This window comes from Leguminivora glycinivorella, chromosome 11, assembly GCF_023078275.1.
Source record: "Leguminivora glycinivorella isolate SPB_JAAS2020 chromosome 11, LegGlyc_1.1, whole genome shotgun sequence".
Taxonomy (NCBI): domain Eukaryota; kingdom Metazoa; phylum Arthropoda; class Insecta; order Lepidoptera; family Tortricidae; genus Leguminivora; species Leguminivora glycinivorella.
The window spans coordinates 19,170,277-19,191,799 of NC_062981.1; the positions used below are offsets into that span (position 1 = coordinate 19,170,277).

A 21,523-nucleotide genomic window follows, 5' to 3' on the forward strand; every position below is an offset into this window, starting at 1 on the left:
TTGTTCTAACGTCAGTGACGGTGTTGTTATTCCAAATCGTCCCGCTATACGTATTATAAAACACTGATTTAAACTTTCACCATTTTTACACATATTTAAAATTGCAAACGGGACTTAATACATAGTAATACGCGATTAAGTCCCGTTTGCAATTTTAAATACCGTATTATAATTATATTCCTAGTAAGATGGTTCTGAATCGCTCCCTTATATCCCTAGGGTTATAACTATACCTCCGCCGCACCGCTGCACTCCTGCCTACAATCATTTCACTAAACTGAATCCAGTCATATAACTATATAACTAAACTAGTAACGTATTATAGTTATATTCCTAGTAAGATAGCAATTAATCGCTTTCGTTTAACTATGTTACGACGTATAATTATATTCCTAGGGTTATAACTATATAACGGCTTTATCTATCTTACTGCGACATATACATCTCTTTGTAGTCGACTGTACACATATTTAAAGTCAGACACAGGTCGAACGCGATTAATTAACATTATTTTACCCACAGATTTAAGTTTTTTGCTCTGAGATTTTACCTTTTTTGCAACGTTTCGGCTAAGTTGCACAGGCCAGGTTGACTGGTCTTCCGCGACCACGGCTAATGGAACCTGCCAGAAACGTTTGGAAAAAAGGTAAAATAATGTTTTTTTTATTTCTTTGCACTGAAACTGAGAGAAAGTTCAAATACAGGTCAATTCATAAGAACTGACACGAATGAGTGAAATATCTGTGTGATTGTGAATTATAGACCATTAAACAAATGTTGGCACTAATAAAAGACGGAAAATTTGAAAAATGTAGGGTCTAGCGGCGAATTCTCTTCATACACCTTGACGTTGGCGGGATCATCGACGAGCGATGTATTTCGCGCCTTTTTTAGTGCCAAGATTTGGTTGACCGTCCACAATTGACAACATTTCATATTTTTGAGTACTACTTTTTATTGTTTGGCTTGAAAGAACTCAATACTAAAAGATACACGTATTTATTTATTTTTCCAAAAACTGCTATTTTAATGAGAAAATCCCTTCTTATTACTACTTCGAGCAGAAAGAGCGTAAGTTACAAACGTCAAGACACAGCTTCGTGACGTCACATGTGTTGTTTCATACACCTAAGAAAACGACAAAATCATTTCTAAAAAAAAAGTTTTAACAGTCAGCTCAAACAGTCCGGTATGTCGGACTGTCAAGTGTCACTGTCAACCAATAGTGAATGACTACGAACCATAAAATAAGCCATGAAATTTTTAATATTTTTGCTACGAACTGTGATAGGTGTAACTGTCAAACTCAAGTGACATCCCAACTGGAAGATTTTTTTGTTATAGTGGCAGCTCTAAATCAGCTATTTGACGTCACTTCCCCTTTAAACTATTTTTAAGATTTTTTATACTAAAAATACGGAAAAAAAATTTAAAAAATATTTATGTGATCTACAAGCGTACCGTATATCTCGAAATGGTTTTCGATTTAGGGACATTGAAAATTTTGAAACGTTGTCAATTATGCATTCTGCGATAGTAGAATTATTTTTAACTCAACAATCTTAATCTAATATCATAAGTCCAACGCTGCCAACAATTCATCACCTTCATCATCATCCAAAAACGACTTAGTCATATCAGCGTCCACATCAAAAGGCTCGTCAAAGTCACCTAATGATGTAAAATTTTGACTAACACTAGAATCATGATTTGTCTGTGGATTCGACTCGGCAGATGAACAGTTGTTGTTTTTATATGTCTGTGGGTTAGACTCGGCAAATGAATTGTAGTTATTTTTATGTGTTTGTGGTTTTTGAGCGTCCTTCCTTATGTTGGTGCCTGGAATGTAGTCGTTGGGGTTTTTTGGACATTGCGGGCTTAGGTACTGGGTTATGTTGGTTTTGCTCTCCTGAAAAGAATAGTTTTGAATTGGACGAAAGTTAGTCGGGCTAAGATAAAAAGCCATAATTTTGCACCGGCGTGGCAAAATCGTTGCTAACATATATTTGACTGACTCTATGTAAGAAACATTATTTTTTAGGTTAATAAATTGGGATGACGACAAAAAAAAACTATTTAGTCCGTCAGTTAGATCATCAAAAAATTTTGGACACATATTTTTTCTTTTTCTCGTAAACGAAAAATGACGACGATACAGTGCCTTGAAGTTTCGCGTGACGTCATGCCTAGGTACAATTCTTACCCAAAAGTGACGTCACAAGCACTCCGGAACGTTGATGCCCTGTATCTTTGTATTTTTTCATTAATTAGATAAAGCGAAAAATATGTGTTCAGTATTTTTAGACGATCTATCTGACGGACTAAACAGAATTCCATTTCTTTAATGCAGTCGTCATCCCTATTATAACGATCTAAAATAGTATTAATGTACTTACTTGGTGTTTGGTGGTGGTGCCTTCGAACGAGTCACCACTGAGACCCACGTTGTTCAGTACCTGTTGGATGAAAAGATGTTAAGCTGAGTTTAGACGTGCAAGTTATTGCTCCGGTCTGGCATAGTCGGTAGTGACCCTGGGTTCGAATCCCGGTAAAGGCATTTATTTGTGTGATGAGCACAGATATTTGTTTCTGAGTTATGGATGTTTTGCCAAAATGTCCTAGGTAGTTTGTATGAAACCATCCTTTTTTGTTACCAGATTTTTATACATTTTCGGTAACAAAAAAGGAAAGTTTCATACAAACTGCCTAGGACATTTTGGGAAACCTAGTAGATCTTGCTCAGCATCATGGACTCTATCAGCCTACCAATTATCAAAATCAAAGACGTGATCCAAATGTACAAGCTTTTCAGGAATTGCTGCATTATAAATAGCTTATTATAAAAGGCTTTTCGGCAATAAATCACTATTTTTAACCCCCGACGCAAAAACAACGGGGTGTTATAAGTTTGACGTGTCTGTCTGTCTGTGTGTCTGTCTGTGGCATCGTAGCTCTCGGACGGATAATTAAGATTTAGTTTTTTTGTTTGAAAGCTGAGTTAGTCGGGAGCCATGTTTTATGAAAATCGGTACGCCATGTCAGGGTTTTTTTTAAATATTAATTTTAATATTAAATATTAATATTAATTTTAATATTTGTTTCTGAGTCATGGATGTTTTCTATGTATATAAGTATTTATATATTATATATAAAGGCGCGCGGTTTATTTGATTCGATTGTTTTTTCAAATTGTTTAATTGTCGGGTAGTTGCGATTTGTTTATGACATTTGATTTATTTTAAGAGCGGGTAATCCCGAATGGAGTTGTAAGTGTCATGGCTGCGAGGGACGTCATTCATTGACTGCGCCCCGCACGAGATGGTCGCTTACAAACCCATTAGCTCTTGCTTATGATTTGTAATCGTGATTTATTTTTGTGATCATCGAATGTTTTTGTCGTAAATTAATTTTAATAGTAAACACAGTGATTTAACAGTATCGTTTGAGTGTTATTTCATGAACACCTGCATGTGCACGCCCACGCGACATGAATATGTCGAACACGCCTTCGGATACGCCTGTTCGGCCTCCCAATACCCCGACATATATATCGTTGTCTGAGTACCCACAACACAAGCCTTCTTGAGCTTACCGTGGGCCTCAGTCAATCTGTGTAAGAATGTCCTTATAATATTTATTTATTTATTTGAGCCAGGCAACGAGGTTACAGTTCGAGGTCGAGGTCGAAAAATAAGCGCAATTCCCGTGTAGGTAATATATTTATAACATAAACGATATTGAATAAGCAAGTGTTGCTTAGGTAAATAGTAATGATTAGAACTCTAGGCAATGTTAGACAAGGCAATGTTCTATATCATCGTCATCATCATCATATCAGCCCTTTATCGCCCACTGCTGAGCATAGGCCTCTCTTCTAGTACGCCACTTGTCCCGGTCCTGAGCTAGTCTCATCCAGTTGTGACCCGCAATTTTCCGGATGTCGTCCACCCAACGAGCTAACGGATGCCAAGTGCTTCTTACATCTGTGAGTTCTGTGTGATCTGTGAGTTGTGAGTGAGTGTGTGTGAATGTTGTATATCAGCAAGGTATTTACTTACATTGAGTTTCCCTTGCAACATAGGCCACATATAGTCGTCACAGGTCCCTCTCGCTAACAAATATCGTGCGCACACGCCTCCTTGCTGCCCTATTCGATGCGCGCGCGATTCCGCCTGCGTCAAAATCTGAATAGAATAAAAGATAAAAGACATTTATTCATGACGCTCACAAACACGTTCGTACATGTACACAAGAAAAAAAAAAAGAGAACAGAAAATTAAGTGCGCATCACAAAATGAACCCAACTCAGCATGATGCTAGCTGGAAGCCTGCGCTGGTCTTCCGTAGGGCCCATTCGGTGATGCCACGACAGATAAAAAACACACAACAATAAAAAAGAAGAGGACGAAAAGAGACAGAAAAATAAAACTATTTACATAACAAAGCAAGAATACACATAAATAACAAAAAACAAAATAATAGAATAGAATACAATGTCATTCGTGAACACAGACAAGACGAATTACACATTATAACAAATAAGATTTTGCTAAAATTTCATTTTTGGCACAAGCTTTTATCGTCGACTGTACCTTTCTTTCAACAGTCATATTGCTATCCGAGACGTTTCTAAAAACCCCTTACTCGATGGGATACGACGTTTCATAACAGGGTTCCTATGACCACCTTTTTGCTCCATCATCAGATTAGCTCCATGATACCATAATATTGCATTGTCACGTGATTTACATATGTGTGCAAAATTTCAGCTCAATCGGAAACCGGGAAGTGGGTCAAATTTAGCTTCTACGTTTTGACGCACACTAACATACTAACAAGGCAAGTACAGTATGGCCACTCCCGCTCCCCGCTGAAAATGCCGCCCACCCCTCTCGGTTACCTCACAGTAACCGCCTGTCAAAAACGCGAACAGTCGACCTGTCATATTTCACTCATACAAGCATGGTACGCGTTCACGTACACGAGCTTAGAATGTGTGCTAGGAACGCGCCTCTTTCGTATATTTGATCGCCAGTGTCCGAGATGTGGCGCAACCATGCTTAAGCGGAGTTTAGACCAGCAAGTTATTGCTGCAAGTTTTGAGACGCAACTATAGGTAAAGGTAGCATTCGGATCCCTGCAGTCGCGACCCGGAAACTATCGCATATAAATCCCTACAAAGCGGTGCGGCGCGACCCGGTCGCGGCTGCTGGGATCCGAATGCTACTTAAGAGTGAGTGGCAAATATCTGCATCTCTTTCTTGCATATACTTCTGTCTTAAAACTTGCAGCAATAACTTGCACGTCTAAACTCAGCTTTATACGTCTGGGTGCGTAGCCGAATGGCACTAACGCTCACGAAACGAAACGCTAGTAGACATCTATCTCTATCGCTCGTGCGTATTGGCGCGACAAAGCCGGACTAACTGGCGCGGCGTTTCGTTTTCGTTTCGCGTCGGAGAAATGCCATTCGGCACGCTGTTCTGTATAGTCTAGGTTAGGGTTGTAAATAGAAAAAAAACCAAATGTTTTTTTTCAGAATTGTGAAAAAAAACATGAAAAAAAACCGAGCACCTTGGTTTTTTTTCAGATGAACAAATAATACGACAATAACGGTTTTTCGTGAGTTGTAACGTGTTTCAATAACAATAACGTAAATTTTAATTCAATTAACATTCAGTATACAAACGTTTATTGGGGAATCCCCGATGCTGCGTGTAGCGTGGGGAGGTGGTGGTGTTGCCAACAGTAAAAAGTGATAACTACCAACTACAGATTTCGTAAATGTTTCTTTTATAAGACCAGAAATTAAAGTTATTTGATTAAATTCGTTTAATAGTTAACATTAAGTCTAAAAAACCGTATAAAAGTATTAACTACTTTAAAATTTTGAGATTTCGTACTTTAGAAAAAAAAACATACTCCAGAAAAAAAACTGTTTTTTTTCACGGTTTTTTTTCATGTTTTTTTTTTCAAGCCAGAAAAAAACCGTTTTTTTGCAACCCTAGTCTAGGTGTGGTGGTCTATCTATGATCTTATGATGAAATATGAGATGACGGTACGTACCCCAGGATTCCAGTGTAATTCGGCGAACAGCACTAGTCTAGCGGCAGTGAGTGTGAGCCCGCTGTTGGCTGCTGTTATAGACAGCACCCCGCACCGACAGGACTCAACGTATTGGAACTTGTCCACTAAATCCTAAGAAAGAAGAAAACCATTTATAGATCCTGACTGTAAACTGAAATACATACCATACACTAAAGAAAAAAGCGATCGAGCCCACTGGTGGCGATGCCGGGAATCGAACCCGGGTCTAAAGCTAACGCGGCTGACGTGCTAAACATTTACACCACCTCGACCGCCGAGGTACTCGTCGAAATTTCTGTAGTGTATGTTATCTCTGAAGGCACGGCGCCTTTGACCAACTCTAAGGGCGAGCAATTTGTGCTTAGAGTTGGTCAAAGACGCCTAGCCTTCAGAGATAACATACATACACTACAGAAATTTCGACGAGTACCTCGGCGGTCGAGGTGGTGTAACGGTTTAGCACGTCAGCCGCGTTAGCTGGAGACCCGGCTTCGATTCCCGGCTTCGCCACCAGTGGGCTTGATCGCTTTTTCTTTAGTGTATGGTATCTATTTCAGTTTATAATTAATATATAGTAGTGTTACTTAAAAAAAGCAAATCAAAAATATTTAATAAAATAATTTGATTTGTTCCCTACATTGACCCTGACTACTTAACACCTTCGAACCAAGAACCCGCCTAGTGGGCACTTGTGAACTTTGCTCAAACGCCGGAGGACCCGCTAGCCGGGTTCTCGCCATACAAGCGAGCGGTTATAAATTACGACCGGTTTCTGACGTAGTGTGCCATTTTTTGTCTGGTGTTGAACCCTCGACGCAAAAACGACGGGGTGTTATAAGTTTGACGTGTCTGTCTGTGTATATCTATGTTGTTGCTTTTTGTTTTGATAATATACTTGACTATATGATACACTATACACTAATTGATACACTAATTGATAATATACTTAGTAATAGTAATAATTAAAATTAAGTACCCTTCGAGCAATTCTGCTTTATTCCATTAGTGGAAACTGTTTTGGCTCATGTAGTAGTCATGTCACCTATATTCTGTAAAATTGTAAGCTGTTTGTTTCCCAATAAAGATAATAATAATAAAAATGTCTGTCTATGGCATTGTAGCTTCCAAACGGAAGAACCGATTTAGATATTTATTTAAAGCTGAATTCGGTGTTCTTTTCTTAGCCATGTTTCATGAAAACCGGTCCACTATGGTCGGGGGTTTCTTTAATTTTTTGTGGTTATGTTAATGTTTCATTATGAGCTGTGCCTAGTGTGGGGACCAGAATAACATGTAACACTTGGCAAGGCCAAAGGTCGCAGGTTCGAGTCCTGCCGGAGGTGTGAATTTTTCCATTTTTCCTTTAATTTAAAAATATGTAACACTTTGTTATTTTAATAAACGTTTCTATGTTTCTATGTTTTACTTACGGCTCTAGCCGAGGTGGGAGTCGAACCCGTGATACAGATGTAGTGCAGCTCCTCCTCGTCCAGCGTGGAGCAGATCGCGTCGATGACGGCGCGGTGGTGGGCGAACACTAGAAACTTGTCCGAGAAACTGCTTAGCAGTTGGCGGATGTATTTACTGGAAAATAAACCAACAATTATGACGAAAATAGCGCAAAAAAAAAAAGTTTTTTTTTTACATTTTTAAATTAAAGGAAAAATTGGAAAAATTCACACCTCCGGCAGGACTCCAAATTACGACCTTTGGCCTTGCCGGGGCCATCACGCTACCAACTGCGCCGCGGAGGCCTGCTGGATGTGTGCGAATTTATCCATGCCTTCCCTCAATTCTCAACTGCCTTAGGGTGGCGTTATAGCAAACATCTACCCGTAAGAATAGACATTAACAGGCACTGGAGTCTCAATTTACATTGAGAATTCGCCAGTAACACTGTGCTAACCCATACTAAATTTTTTTTTTCAAAAATTACATTTTTGGCACAAGCTTCTATCTTAAGTAATATCAGCGTCACTATTTCCCTGTTTGAACAGGCAATGAACGGCGAAGGGTCACTGTCGGGCGACCATTGTCACTATTGCGAAATGGGCCACAGTTGATACCTGTTTTGTCAATTTTTAAGAGATACTCCTTTTTCGTTAAGCTAATATCAAGGCTCGGAACCGGTTTTTTTTTACCGGTTTATTTCGATTTTACTCCGAACTTTCTAAAGAACGCGAACGTTATGAGAACTTTATTTTAACCGAAATAAACGGTTTATTCGACGAGAGGCAAGACGCACCGGCGCCGCGTAAATACCTACGTTCACGCAGCGACTTTTTTGTTTGGTTAGAACAGTATTACCTATCATACTGCGGAATAAACCGGTTTATTTTGTTCTAAACCGGTTAATCGAACGAAACCTTTATGACAGCATTCCCCTAAAAACCGGTTTAAAAATAGCGGTTTTTCGAGCGAAAACGAAATTTAAAGGTTTGTCCGCAAGTACATGATAACGGTTCGAAAATTTAACCGGTATCCGAGCCCTGGCTAATATTTTTGTTGACTGTAGATTTTAACGTTCATGGAAAAAAGTAAATGAAAATATTCACCATATAGCGGGTATCTTGACACGGGCCGACTCGCCAAAGAAGTTCAAAAGCGCAGTATGCCGTTCCGAAGCTCTCGACGATCGGTAGGATTCCGCCATCTGCGAGAGACCTGTTCTGTCTTCCTTGCTGAATTCTAGAAGGGTCTCATCTAGGAGCACTGATTCTCTGGAACCAAAATATTAAGAGCGTTATAACATTTCGGCGTCGGGCGAAATTAGGTATTTTACCCGCCGCGCGAGCCCAATATACCGACCCTTTCTAGCACGTCTTATCACTCGCTCGCACTACAATAATGGACAAAACAATCTTGATCCTTCCTATGGAATTTTGATAACAACCACAATCTACTATCTCGATATAACCTTTTGATTTCTAATAAACATTATTTTGTACGAAAAGACTAGAATATATATAGCGCAAAATAATATTAATTACGTTAAAATTTATTTAAAAATTTAAAGTAATAATTATAAACTGTGATCATATTTAAGTAGATCCCATCCCAAATGTTTGCTTTTGTTATATGATAAGTATTAAAGTAAAGTATATATTAATATGATGATAAAATAAGTCAAATATAATTCTAATTACTTCAAGGTGTTACTCAGGGTCTGATGATGGAGAGAGATTGTGGTCACCAAAAATCAACTCGCATATTTGAATAACATAAAAAAACGAAGTGGTTCAGTTACATGGGTTTATTGGTACCGGTGACCACCATCTGGCTCCAACATCGAGACCCTCAGTACCACCTCTTGACTTGTCAAAGGTCTTATTAAGAAGAAGTAAGAACCCAATGAGCCTGATTAATAAATGGTTTAGTTACATGGATCACTGGTACTGGTGACCACCATCTGGCTCCATCATCAGACCCTGAGTACCACCTCTTGTCAAAGGTCTTATTGAGACGATCCCAATGAGCCTAAAGACGATGTGGTTTAGTCATATGGTTCATTGGTACTGGTAACCACCATCTGTCTCCATCATCAGACCCTGAGTACCACCTCTTGTCGACGGTCTTGTTGAGAGGATTTCAATGAGCCTACATACGAAGTGGTTTATTTCCATGGTTCATTGGTACTGGTGACCACCATCTGGTCCCATCATCAAACCCTGAGTACCACCTCTTGTTAAAGGTCTTATTGAGATGAACCCAATAAGGCTAAACACAAAGTGGTTTAGTCATATGGTTCATTGGTACTGGTGACAACCATCTGTCTCCATCATCAGACCCTGAGTACCACCTCTTGTCAAAGGTCTTGTTGAGATGAACCCAACGAGCCTAAACACGAAGTCGTTTACTTACATGGTTCACTGGTACTGGTGACCACCTTCTGGCTCCATCATTAGATCCCGAGTACCACCTCTTGTCAAAGGTCTTATTGAGACGATCCCATTGAGCCTAAATACGAAGTTGTTTAGTCATATGGTTCATTGGTACTGGTGACCACCATCTGGCTCCATCATCAGACCCTGAGTACCACCTCTTGTCAAAGGTCTTGTTGAGACGAACCAAACGAGCCTAAACACGAAGTCGTTTACTTACATGGTTCACTGGTACTGGTGACCACCTTCTGGCTCCATCATCAGATCCCGAGTACCATCTTGATGTGTCTTATCTTGACCGTATTGTAATTTTCGCATATTTATCATCATAACGTTGTAATACTTTAACATTCAAACATAACAAAATATTACAAAAGCAAATATTTACGGATCTAGGATCAAATTCGTTGGTCGCTGTTTACACACACACAATGCGAGGATAGCCCGTGTATAAACAAGGCGTCCGACCCACACAACGATAAATATTCTCGACGTTTGCGATGAAAACTCGGAGAGCGAAGCGACATACGTCTCACCTCCTCGAGCTCCGGCGCGGCACTGAAATCGCAGGCGTCCGTCGCCGGTAAAATAGCGACAGGAAGGCTAGTTTTCAAAAAATTGGCAAAAAATCATGATAAAATATTATAACGAGAAATGGATAACAGCAATTTAAGCACATTGTGCAGATTAATTATATACTAAAATAACATGTAGATTTTCGGAGAAATGATCACTTATTTCGATGTATTTTCAAGACAAAATTGAGTTCGTTTTACTTTCAATTTCTCAATTTCAAAGGATTAAATGATAAATATTGTTTAATGGGCCTAAAGTACAAGATATTAGGAATTTAAATTTACCGCATTTATGAGAGTGAGCTTATCAAATTGTACATAATAAGAGCTCCGAAATCTGTGCTTCGCGCGGTTTTTCCTAAACGAGCATCAGAAAAAAAATCATTACTAATTGAAAAAGCTTTTTCTTCCATATGTTTTTTAATGAACCGACAGTTAATAAGATTTTCTAACTGAAACAAGTACTTTTACTGTCTTTTAGTATGAGTAAAGTGTACAATTTTGCCGATAAATATTGTACATTTTACAATATATCGCCTTTTTTTGTCATAGCGCTCTTAATAGTCAATAGTTTATTGCAAGAACATAGTGAGATTTTAACTATAAAACTCCCGTGAGACTCATACATATTTAAAAATATTTTAAGCGGGTTACTCACGTATTAAGTCGATATAGCGTTCGCGTATGCGTCGCGCTCTCGACATGTAAAGGCGGGGTGTCGCTACTCTTGAGAAAGGTTCTCGAAATTGAACCGAAACATGTCGAACGCTATATCGACTTAATACGTGAGTAACCCGCTTAAAATATTTTTAAATACATAGTGAGATTATTACACTATATTACATTGAAAAGCAGTTCTTATGTTCTACCAAGCAAGGGATGCAATAATTAACAATTATTTCCAAGTACGTACAATATATCTTAGAACAAATTAAATTATCCTCATAGAAAATAATTTAATTTGTATTTTTTTGCGGGGGCGCCTTAGCCTTCGGTAATTGTGTCATATACTTGAAAATTTCGACCCTTGCCACCGTGACCGAATGGCCGAGTGGTTGAGGCATCCGTCGCGATAACAGAGGACGCTGGTTCGAATCCAGCTTTGGACACTTGGGGGCCTTGGTCATTTTTTCTTTGTATATGACATTTATTTCAGTTTTTAGTTTACGTACAATATAATGTCAATATAATTTATACAATAATTCACATTCACTACCAGACAAATAAGTTTTTCCTAAAAAATTTCATATTTGGCACAAGGTTTTATCGCTGACGGTACTTTTTCTTTCAACAGTCATCTACTGCTCTTTTCTAATGAAAAATAATCAGAGTTCTTATGACCACCTTTTTGCTCCTTCATCAGATCAGCTCCATGATACCATAATACATAATATTGCATTGTCACGTGATTTAGGTACATGTGAGCAAAATTTCAGCTCAATCGGAAACCGGAAAGTGGGCCAAATTTGACTTCCAAGATTTGATCCCGCTTGTAAGGAGAGTACCCGCGAAGCGAGTTCTCCGGCATCTGAGCAAAGTTCACGAGTGCCCACCAGGCGGGTTGGTTGCGCAAGTGTTAAGATTACACGCACCACGTAAAAGTTCCAGAGACATTATATTGCAAATATCACAGCAAAAAGCAAGCCATATTTTGTGGTGTGGGCGATGGGCTGGCCACTGTAGTATCACAATTTTAACCACAACCACTTGAGCAGTTTCATGTGCTCAACCTACCCCTTTTGGGAATACAGGCGTGAATTTACGTGTGTGTATTAGCCATAATTTAATACGTACTTTATCTTTAGGCCGTTTTCGCTATGCTGCGTTTACATGCTGGAACAATTTTCCGCCACCGGTAGGTAGCAACAAGTCCCTTTCAGTTTTTAAGCAATATTTTGAAAATTTGCCATTATTTACCTGGTCTTCTGCTCCAGTTCGGTGAGGACCTCTTCCTTGGTGCGCCTGATGAGGAATCGCTTTTGCAGTATAACCTGAAGTTCGGCCAAGTTGGACTGCCCGGTCATGTCCCAGCCGAAGTTGGTTTGCTTAGCTGCACAGTACCTTTTACCTAAAAAGAGAGACAATTACTAATTACTCGATCACTTTTTTGGCACTGCTGGTCCCACCAAAGGCGAGTAAACTATGCACTGAGAGAAATTTGCATTGTGAATTTAACAAGTTCGACTTGTTGCGGTTTATCCGTTTGAATCAGCCAAACGTATGTTTAAAACAATATGTGTCAGGTTGTTTTTATAAAATCGACTTGTTGATTCAAATATATTGCCGATTCAAATGACAAGTAGCTTATTGTTTGAACCAAAGAGCACGTAGGCGCTATTTTAACCAAAAAACTTGTTGAACTGACATGAAAACTGGTTGTATTTTCTCTCAGTGTGAGCTATCGGCTATAAAAACGAACAAAAGATAATCACTCCCGTTTAATAAAAGAGAGCGAGCGATTTGTAGCTCATAGCTCGGCTACGAACTAATAACTCGCTTTAACCGCTCTTGGTGGGACCAGTGCCTTAACCAGCAGTCTCTGTCGCCATGTAAAGCAGGATTAGGACATGATTGGCGCGAGAGTATGTCGCCGCGAGATAGACTATAGTGACTACCCGTTTTTAGGGTTCCGTAGTCAACTAGGAACCCTTATAGTTTCGCCATGTCTGTCTGTCCGTCTGTCCGTCCGTCCGTCCGTCCGTCCGTCCGCGGATAATCTCAGTAACCGTTAGCACTAGAAAGCTGAAATTTGGTACCAATATGTATATCAATCACGCCGACAAAGTGCAAAAATAAAAAATGGAAAAAAATGTTTTATTAGGGTACCCCCCCCCCCTACATGTAAAGTGGGGGCTGATATTTTTTTCATTCCAACCCCAACGTGTGATATATTGTTGGATAGGTATTTAAAAATGAATAAGGGTTTACTAAGATCGTTTTTTGATAATATTGATATTTTCGGAAATAATCGCTCCTAAAGGAAAAAAAAGTGCGTCCCCCCCCCCTCTAACTTTTGAACCATATGTTTAAAAAATATGAAAAAAATCACAAAAGTAGAACTTTATAAAGACTTTCTAGGAAAATTGTTGTGAACTTGATAGGTTCCGTAGTTTTTGAGAAAAATACGGAAAACTACGGAACCCTACACTGAGCGTGGCCCGACACGCCCTTGGCCGGTTTTATTCTGTCATTAATACAATAGGCTAATACTAGACTCATATCTAATTTGGCACAATAAATGATTGTCTTCTGTAATATTTGACATTAGAAACCAATATTTAATGATTTTGGGTATTTAATGTGTACGATGACTACGTATTTTTAATTCAAAAATGTGAGTAATTTGTTTTTAATTTTGGCCACCGAAAACGCTGTCGGCCTTGTAGTGACGTCATAGAATTCACGACAAATCAATCACTGACATAATGACCTTTATGCCGCGTACTTAGTGTCAGAAAGTGTTGTTTTCGCACTGAATGACTTCAGTCACAGAAAATCATTAGATGACATGGCTGATGTTGTTTTTGCCTGAAAGTATTTTTTTTTAAATATTTTTTGCGGTTTATATGTCATGATAAAATATAGTGATATTTTTTTTCGGTTAATTGGACAGTAAGTAATAATATAAGACAAACATTAAAAAACCGGCCAAGAGCGTGTCGGGCCACGCTTAGTGTAGGGTTCCGTAGTTTTCCGTATTTTTCTCAAAAACTACTGAACCTATCAAGTTCAAAACAATTTTCCTAGAAAGTCTTTATATAGTTCTACTTTTGTGATTTTTTTCATATTTTTTAAACTTATGGTTCAAAAGTTAGACGCACTTTTTTTTTCCTTTAGGAGCGATTATTTCCGAAAATATTAATATTATCAAAAAACTATCTTAGTAAACCCTTATTCATTTTTAAATACCTATCCAACAATATATCACACGTTGGGGTTGGAATGAAAAAAAAAATCAGCCCCCACTTTACATGTAGGGGGGGTACCCTAATAAAACATTTTTTTCCATTTTTTATTTTTGCACTTTGTTGGCGTCATTGATATACATATTGGTACCAAATTTCAGCCTTCTAGTGCTAACGGTTTCTGAGATTATCCGCGGACGGACGGACGGACGGACAGACAGACATGGCGAAACTATAAGGGTTCCTAGTTGACTACGGAACCCTAAAAAGAGGGGCAAATAGCCTATTAAAAGAAGACGGGTAGTACCTCGCGGCGACATACTCTTACGCCAATCATGTGCTAACCCTGCTCAGCAGAAATATGTGACTTTTGTCAAGACGGTGCTGTTCTGCTCGTGTAGGTATGCGGTGAACGATCAGTATAGTATGAAGAAAACAGTTCTGGTCCAGTAGCCGAATGGCAATTCTGCGATGCGAAACGCCGCAGAAATGTAGTCTGGCTCTGCCACGCCAATACGCAAGAGCGAGAGCTACTTAGCAGAGCAACACCAAAACGTCAAGTTTTTATATTAAGCTTCGGTTCATCATAAGGCCTCGTACATCTTGACAGACGATTTAAACAGCGTCTGAATGTGAGAGACAACTCCTCTCGTGACTATAAAGACCTATCCGGGAGCGACATGAACGTCCGCATTTCTGACATTTAAATTAAGATCCAATCGCCGAGGTGACAGTATCGCGGTTGTGTCTTTTTGCACGCTTTACGGCTAAGCCTTGAAACCAGGTGTTGTCATGGGTTTTTCTTCGCTTAAGCTTCGGTTATTTACTACCTTTCGACCCGGAATGGTATTACCTGTGGACTATTCGTATCATTTTGACACTATTCGTTGCCATTCGGTCTGATCTTTCCGACCGTAGTAATTGCTGGTCTGGCTGAACTAAATGAGCAAAAGACCTAAAAGAGCGAACTAGTTCGTTGGAGCGATTGAACGAGATCGGAGCGCTGCGATCAACGAACGAAACGGCACAAGCCTAGACTCGTAATCATATCATAATTTTTTTAAAGGGTATTAAAAATGGATACATACCGTACTCATTATAGGAGTTAAATAGCTTAGGCTCAATAAGCTCTAATTGAGTGTAAAGCTCAATAGGCCGACTCAGTGCGGGCGTACCACTCAACAGAATCATTCTTGCACTCAGTTTTGAGATGCTCTTGAGTGCTATAGTGCATTTGGCGTTTGGGGTCTTCACTTGATGAGATTCATCCTGAAATGTCACAAAATATATGTATAAAATACTAGCTTTCGCTTGCGGCTTCGCTCGCGTTTGAAAGAGACAAAAAGTAGCCTATGTCACTCTCTATCTCATCAAGTATCTCCATTTAAAAAATCACGTAAATTCGTCGCTCCGTTTTGCCGTGAAAGACGGACAAGCAAACAGACACACACACTTTCCCATTTTTAATATTAGTATGGAAGTATGGATGTTGTATGTTTATATTTTGTATGGAAGTATGTTTAGCTCGTATGACACTGGACACAATACACAGAGAAAAATAGTAACTTTATTTGAAAATGACATAAGAAAGACAGACGGACATACATGTAACATAATAGTACATTGTGCAACAAGGGGAGGAAGTTGAATATTACTAACGAGAGTAAGTTAAAGACTCGAGTTAGTAATATTCATACTCCCCGAGTTACAATGTTTTTCATCATACTCGCAATGTAAAAAATATGTAAATAGATGTAAAAAAGTTAAGTACGGTACGAGACATTTCGTTATTCTCTTGGGAGAACGATTTTTTTATAACTCACGCTCCGCCTGCGCGCAATAGCACATTTGAAGTGATGAAAAGGTTCTTAATGTACCGATTCGATGTCGTGTAGGTTTTTCGATTGAAAGGAATTCTTAGCTTTGCATCTGTTTTGTTTTTTTTTCGAAGACTAAAAGGCCATACCTATATGTAATTAATTAATTATAAATCATATAAAAGTTACTGTAACAAATATACGCATGTACTCACTATTATAACAATCCCAAACTTCTTGTCTCTGAGCAGATCCTTGTGTATTGTCACCATCTTGTAGCTTACTATCACAATTTGAGTCTGGAAGTATAAAAAATAAGCTTATAATAACCTAACCACAAAATTACAATTTTGAAAAAACCCCCGACCGCAACATAGTGGGCCGATTTTCATGAAACATGGCTAAGAACACTCCCGACTAATTCAGCTTTCAAACAAAAAAAAACTAAATCTAAATCGGTTTATCCGTTCGGGAGCTACGATGCCACAGACAGACACACACACAAACAGACAGACAGACACGTCAAACTTATAACACCCCGTCGTTTTTGCGTCGGGGGTTAAAAATAAACATGACATAAAATAAAAATTGGTTGTCAACCACTTGATTTTATTGTTACTCGTACAGTCAACCAATTGGAACCCTAGGCCACTGTAGAACTATGTCACAGTGACGTCATAAATCAGATTGTAAGAAAGCTCTTACTGCTTGTCATTTTGACATGGTTGTAGAGTGGCCTAGGTTTCCAATTGGTTGATTGTACATACCTGTCTATCATTTAATCGAATAAGATAAACAAGTCGAACTCGCTTTTAGCTCGTTTCGTAATAGCCGCGTTTTTTCGCTATGAACGGGCAAAAAGTTTGTTCCAGAAATGAATAGCCCGTCCTCGAATTATATGAAAACGACACCAAACTCGATCTAGTAACTTTCTGGGAGAAGATATGGAGCCCAGAATGTAATGTGGGAGATATACTCACTAGTCTCAACTACAAAATATTCAATAATGCCATAAAATGAAGAATACCTGTCTGTCGGCAACGAGTTGTGCATCCTTATTACTGCTGAGTGTGATGATATTCATCATCGGGATGGTGGGCAGCAGCTCATGGATCTTACTCTGCCAGGTTTCCCTGAAACATAGATTATCAAACCTTGTTTTTATTCATAAACAAACAAATCAAAATATGAAGTAGTCAGATTTACCCTAGTCTTATTTTTAACCCCCGACGCAAAAACGAAGGGGTGTTATAAGTTTGACGTGTCTGTCTGTCCGTCCGTTTGTCTGTCTGCCTGTCTGTCTGTGTGTGTGTGTGTGTCTGTCTGTGGCATCGTAGCTCCCAAACGGATGAACCGATTTAGATTAAGTATTTTTTTTCTGAAAGCTGAGTTAGTCGGGAGTGTTCTTGCCATGTTTCATGAAAATCGGTCTACTATGTTGCAGTCAGGGGTTTTTTCAAAATTTTTCAATGTTAAAATATGGAAGTTTATGGCAACAATGCCACTCTGTGGTATCAAACTACATGCAGATGTCAGCTCTGCCTGGCCCTATAAGAACATCATCTCTACTCTGTAGTACTCAAGCCTGTAGGCCTAGCACATGATAGCCGCAAGATTATGTCGCCGCGAGATAAGTGACATGTCTTCTTCTACCTGTATCATTGTGTCATTAGACATAAGGACGGGTAGTATATCTCGCGGCAATCATGAGAGGCCTACTGGTGATGGATCTCCATATGATTCATAACATGTCACTGAATGCGATGTATTAACGTCTTCCATATGATATAGTCTTAGGTCGTCTCGTGCGTTTTTCGTCACGTTCCTAAATTTGTCCGATTCTGCTTTCGTCAGCCACTCTTTACTCTGTGACAATGTTAATCTATGTTTTTCGTATTTTTTCGTAATGTTATGTCGGTACCAACTTAGAATATGACCAAATACGAAATGACGAAAAACGATTGTGCCGAAATAAGAAAAAGGCCAACAACTCATTATGGTCAAAATGTTGCTAGAACATTTGGTTTTAATTTTAAAGTGTTAAAAGAGTTAAGACCTAGCAAAAGTATTGACAGCAAGCAATAGTTTTTGATTGCTGTATTTTGCGCATGATTTGTATTAGTTAATTATTTACCTCATAGAAGAAGTAGTCACGATAAGCAAAGGAAAGTTATGCTTATAATAGCTGGCAATAGCCAGAGCTTGGAAGGTCTTCCCAAGGCCCATGTCATCAGCTATCATGCAGCGTCCACGGTGTGCTATGCCAAATCTGGAAATTAAAAATATTGAGTATTTAATTTCAGTTTATTTTTGGTTTAATTTATAGTTTGTTTTTATATAGCAGATAGGTGTTTATTTTTTGCATATTGCGATATTGTGCTATACAAAGCCTTTTCACCTATATTTGGATTTGTCTTCTTGTTATTTTACTTTCAGATTTGTATACTTGTACACTACATAGCAGAAAGACAGGGTAAACTTCAACTTCCTCAGTATGCTAATGACATTAATAAACTTTTCTCTACAAATTCTTGTAATGTATTTTAGCCATAGCTGGGCATTAACTCGTTAATCCGTTAATCGTTAATTAACGAAGTTAACATTTCGATTAACGGATTAACTTTTAAGTTAACTTAAAAAAATGTTAACGGATTCGTTAACTTCCGTTAAATTTCATCGAGTCCGTTAATCGTTAATCCAGCACCCCAAGCGGCTCGCTGCGCCGCGAAAACCACGTTCTTACTGCTGCTGTAAAAGCCCATAGTACGGCAAAACCTAGGTTTTATCGGTAAAAGCAGATCCGTCGGTTATAAACAGTCTAAAGACCAATTGGCGACTTTGGATCACTTACCTATTCGAGATCTCCTAAATCTTATTAGGCATGCTAGATCGATCACTAACCTGGGAATAGAGTGCAATCATCAGGCATGACAGACAAATCGCGCAACCGACGCATCGAGTTAGAGTCCGGCGCGGGCCTTAAGATTACTCTACCAAGTTATCGTGGCCCACAGCATCGAGTTGTCATCTCAATCCGAAGAACCGACGCACCACGATCGCGACCGCATGAATGACCCAATAATTACCAATCCGAAGTAAAACCTAGGATTTAGCCAACCAACGGCGGTAAAAGCCCGAAGAGACCGTAATTGTTACATTTCGGTTTTTTGCCGATTGGCGTCACAGGTTTTAATGGGTTTTGGTGGATACTTAGTAAATAGAAATACATAATACTTACAGTGGAGTCCTATTTTTATGACGTGTTAACGGATTATCGATTAACTTTAACTTCCGTTAAATCTACCGAAATGTATCGCTTTAACGATTAACGAAGTTAACTTTTTAAGTAACGGATTAACGATTATCGAAGTTAACTATTTGATTAACGGTGCCCAGATATGATTTTAGCTATGCCAGCATTGTAACCTGTTAGGAAACATACCCAAACTACGACTATATTTGTGCCGTTTTTTGCCCTCCTCACCCCCCTGGGTGACTAAGCGTTAGTATATGCCAAGATCCAACCCCCCCCCGTAGTTTTCACGTAGTATTTATAAATGAGGTTTTAAATCAATTTTTGCAGAAAGTTGTCAATAAATATTCGTGTGTCTATATCTAATTTAATATTTGATTTTAATGACGCGTGTTTGTAATCTATTTTTCCGGCCTTTAAGAAATGATTTTCATCCCATAACCTTCATCATCATCACCAGCCTATATAATTATGCGTCCCACTGCTGGCCACAGCTGGGCCAATATTCCACAAGTTATGTGACAAGAAATTAAACCCCTCCTCCCCCTCTGTGACCAAGCATAGTATTTTGACGACCCCCTTCCCCCCCTAAACGTGTCAAGTAGTTTGGGTATGTTCCCTTATTTTAAAAATATTACTATTGAGTTTTTTTAAGAGAACAGGTTTCATAATTTTTCATTAAAAACCAAATTGCAATGAATTACCTAACTCCATCTTCTTGAAATGGCATCAACTTATGCCGAAGTGTAGACTCAATAGGTGACAAATCCAAAGTCCTCGGGTCTGTGATCTGCGTCCTAAGGATCTTCAGCACAAACTGCGGCAGGGCTCCAAGCACTATGTGGGGGGCTAGTGGCGCCACCTTGGACATCAGATCTTGGTAGTCATTTATGGAGAAGTTCCATAGCTTGGATGAGGGATCTAGAAATATATTGACGTAATGTTTATAGTCACATTTTGGTCAAATGAGGCTTGATCGCTTTTTCTTTAGTGTATTTCAGTTTGAAATGACAATAATTCATAAAGTATAAGAAGTTTCAATGAGAATCTTATAATTATTATATTCCAGATAATACACAGATTAAGGCAATAATTCATGGAAGGAATATGTAGGTAATCATATTTTTTACTCAGGTGTGTCAATAAGGGGATATACCCTAAGTAAAAGTTGCATTAGTCTAGTTACATTGTGTTGCCTAGTTGCACTAATAATTACGCAAAAACCAATAATTTTAATACAGGAAATAGTACAAATTAAATGAGCATAATCAATGTATATTCTTTCTAGTTTTATATTTGTTAATTATGTAAAAATCTTACCATAGCTCTTAGAAGGTATAGTTTTAAACACATTAATAAGCGGAGGGCAGAACTCCGACGGATTAACCTCGAACCTCTCTTCAGATATGAGGTAAACAGTACCACTCACAACTTTAGTAACCGGCACACTATTTTCCGCTCCGCTGCTTTCCGGCTTCGCGTAAGGATGAAAACTTCTACTGCCAGCACCAAAGTTACCAGAGTTCCGTATGGGACCAGCCCAAGGTTGGCTTAGAGGAGTCCGAGGGGACGGTGTGCTGCTTGGTGATGGAGAACACACAATAGATTTGTTTTGATCTTGTGCCTTGTTTTGACGCTTTTGTAACGCAGCGAGACGCTTTCTCTCAATATCTTCCTTTGAGCAAGCCATAATAGCTTGCTCAGTTTGGTTTTAACTTTTTACGACCGGAAATGTACGCTTTTAAGTTCTAAAAGAAAAACAGTAACAGTATAACCGCGTAACGCGCACTGGTATTTTTTCAACTGATTTGATTTCTCAAACTGTCATTGTCACTGTCAAAGTGTCATATGTCTTTATCGTTTGAGAAATATATAAAAAAGTCCTATTCTTCAAACATAAGACTTGAGTAGAGCCTTAATAGCTATCTTAAACAGTAAAACGTTCCATTTTACAAATAAGTGTCTACTATGACGACATTATTCTTATTATTTCGGGCGATCCATA

The 21,523-nt window shown here is 38.8% G+C and overlaps 1 protein-coding gene across 2 annotated transcripts; it reads right to left on the reverse strand.

The window, feature by feature from the left end:
• Positions 1-443: 443 nt before the first annotated feature.
• On the reverse strand, positions 444-21,477 carry LOC125231058 (SWI/SNF-related matrix-associated actin-dependent regulator of chromatin subfamily A-like protein 1). Of its 2 annotated transcripts, XR_007177589.1 has the most exons (14): positions 20,839-21,477; positions 20,223-20,439; positions 18,400-18,534; positions 17,293-17,398; positions 16,481-16,564; positions 15,537-15,717; positions 12,461-12,611; positions 8,643-8,807; positions 7,518-7,671; positions 6,067-6,198; positions 4,059-4,184; positions 2,397-2,456; positions 1,522-1,909; positions 444-923 (listed from the first exon to the last, which is right to left on the reverse strand). XR_007177589.1 is itself a non-coding variant. In XM_048136401.1 (13 exons), exons 1-13 carry the CDS (start codon positions 21,206-21,208, stop codon positions 1,574-1,576), a joined length of 2,217 nt encoding a protein of 738 aa, XP_047992358.1. In that variant the 5' UTR covers positions 21,209-21,477; the 3' UTR covers positions 1,425-1,573. The 2 variants fall into 2 exon arrangements, 1 of the variants encoding a protein (XP_047992358.1); XM_048136401.1 differs by lacking the exon at positions 444-923 and having other exon boundaries at positions 1,425-1,909.
• Positions 21,478-21,523: the final 46 nt, after the last annotated feature.

What these genes read in the sequence shown, in the direction of transcription:
- LOC125231058 (XM_048136401.1), bottom strand. Translation starts at nt 21,208, where the DNA reads ATGGCTTGCTCAAAGGAAGATATTGAGAGAAAGCGTCTCGCTGCGTTA. An exon ending in TTTCAAGAAGATGGAGTTAG is followed by an intron (nt 18,535 to 20,222) that starts GTAATTCATTGC and finishes TTTAATTTCCAG; the next exon opens with ATTTGGCATAGCACACCGTG. An exon ending in GCACCACCACCAAACACCAA is followed by an intron (nt 1,910 to 2,396) that starts GTAAGTACATTA and finishes TATTCTTTTCAG; the next exon opens with GAGAGCAAAACCAACATAAC.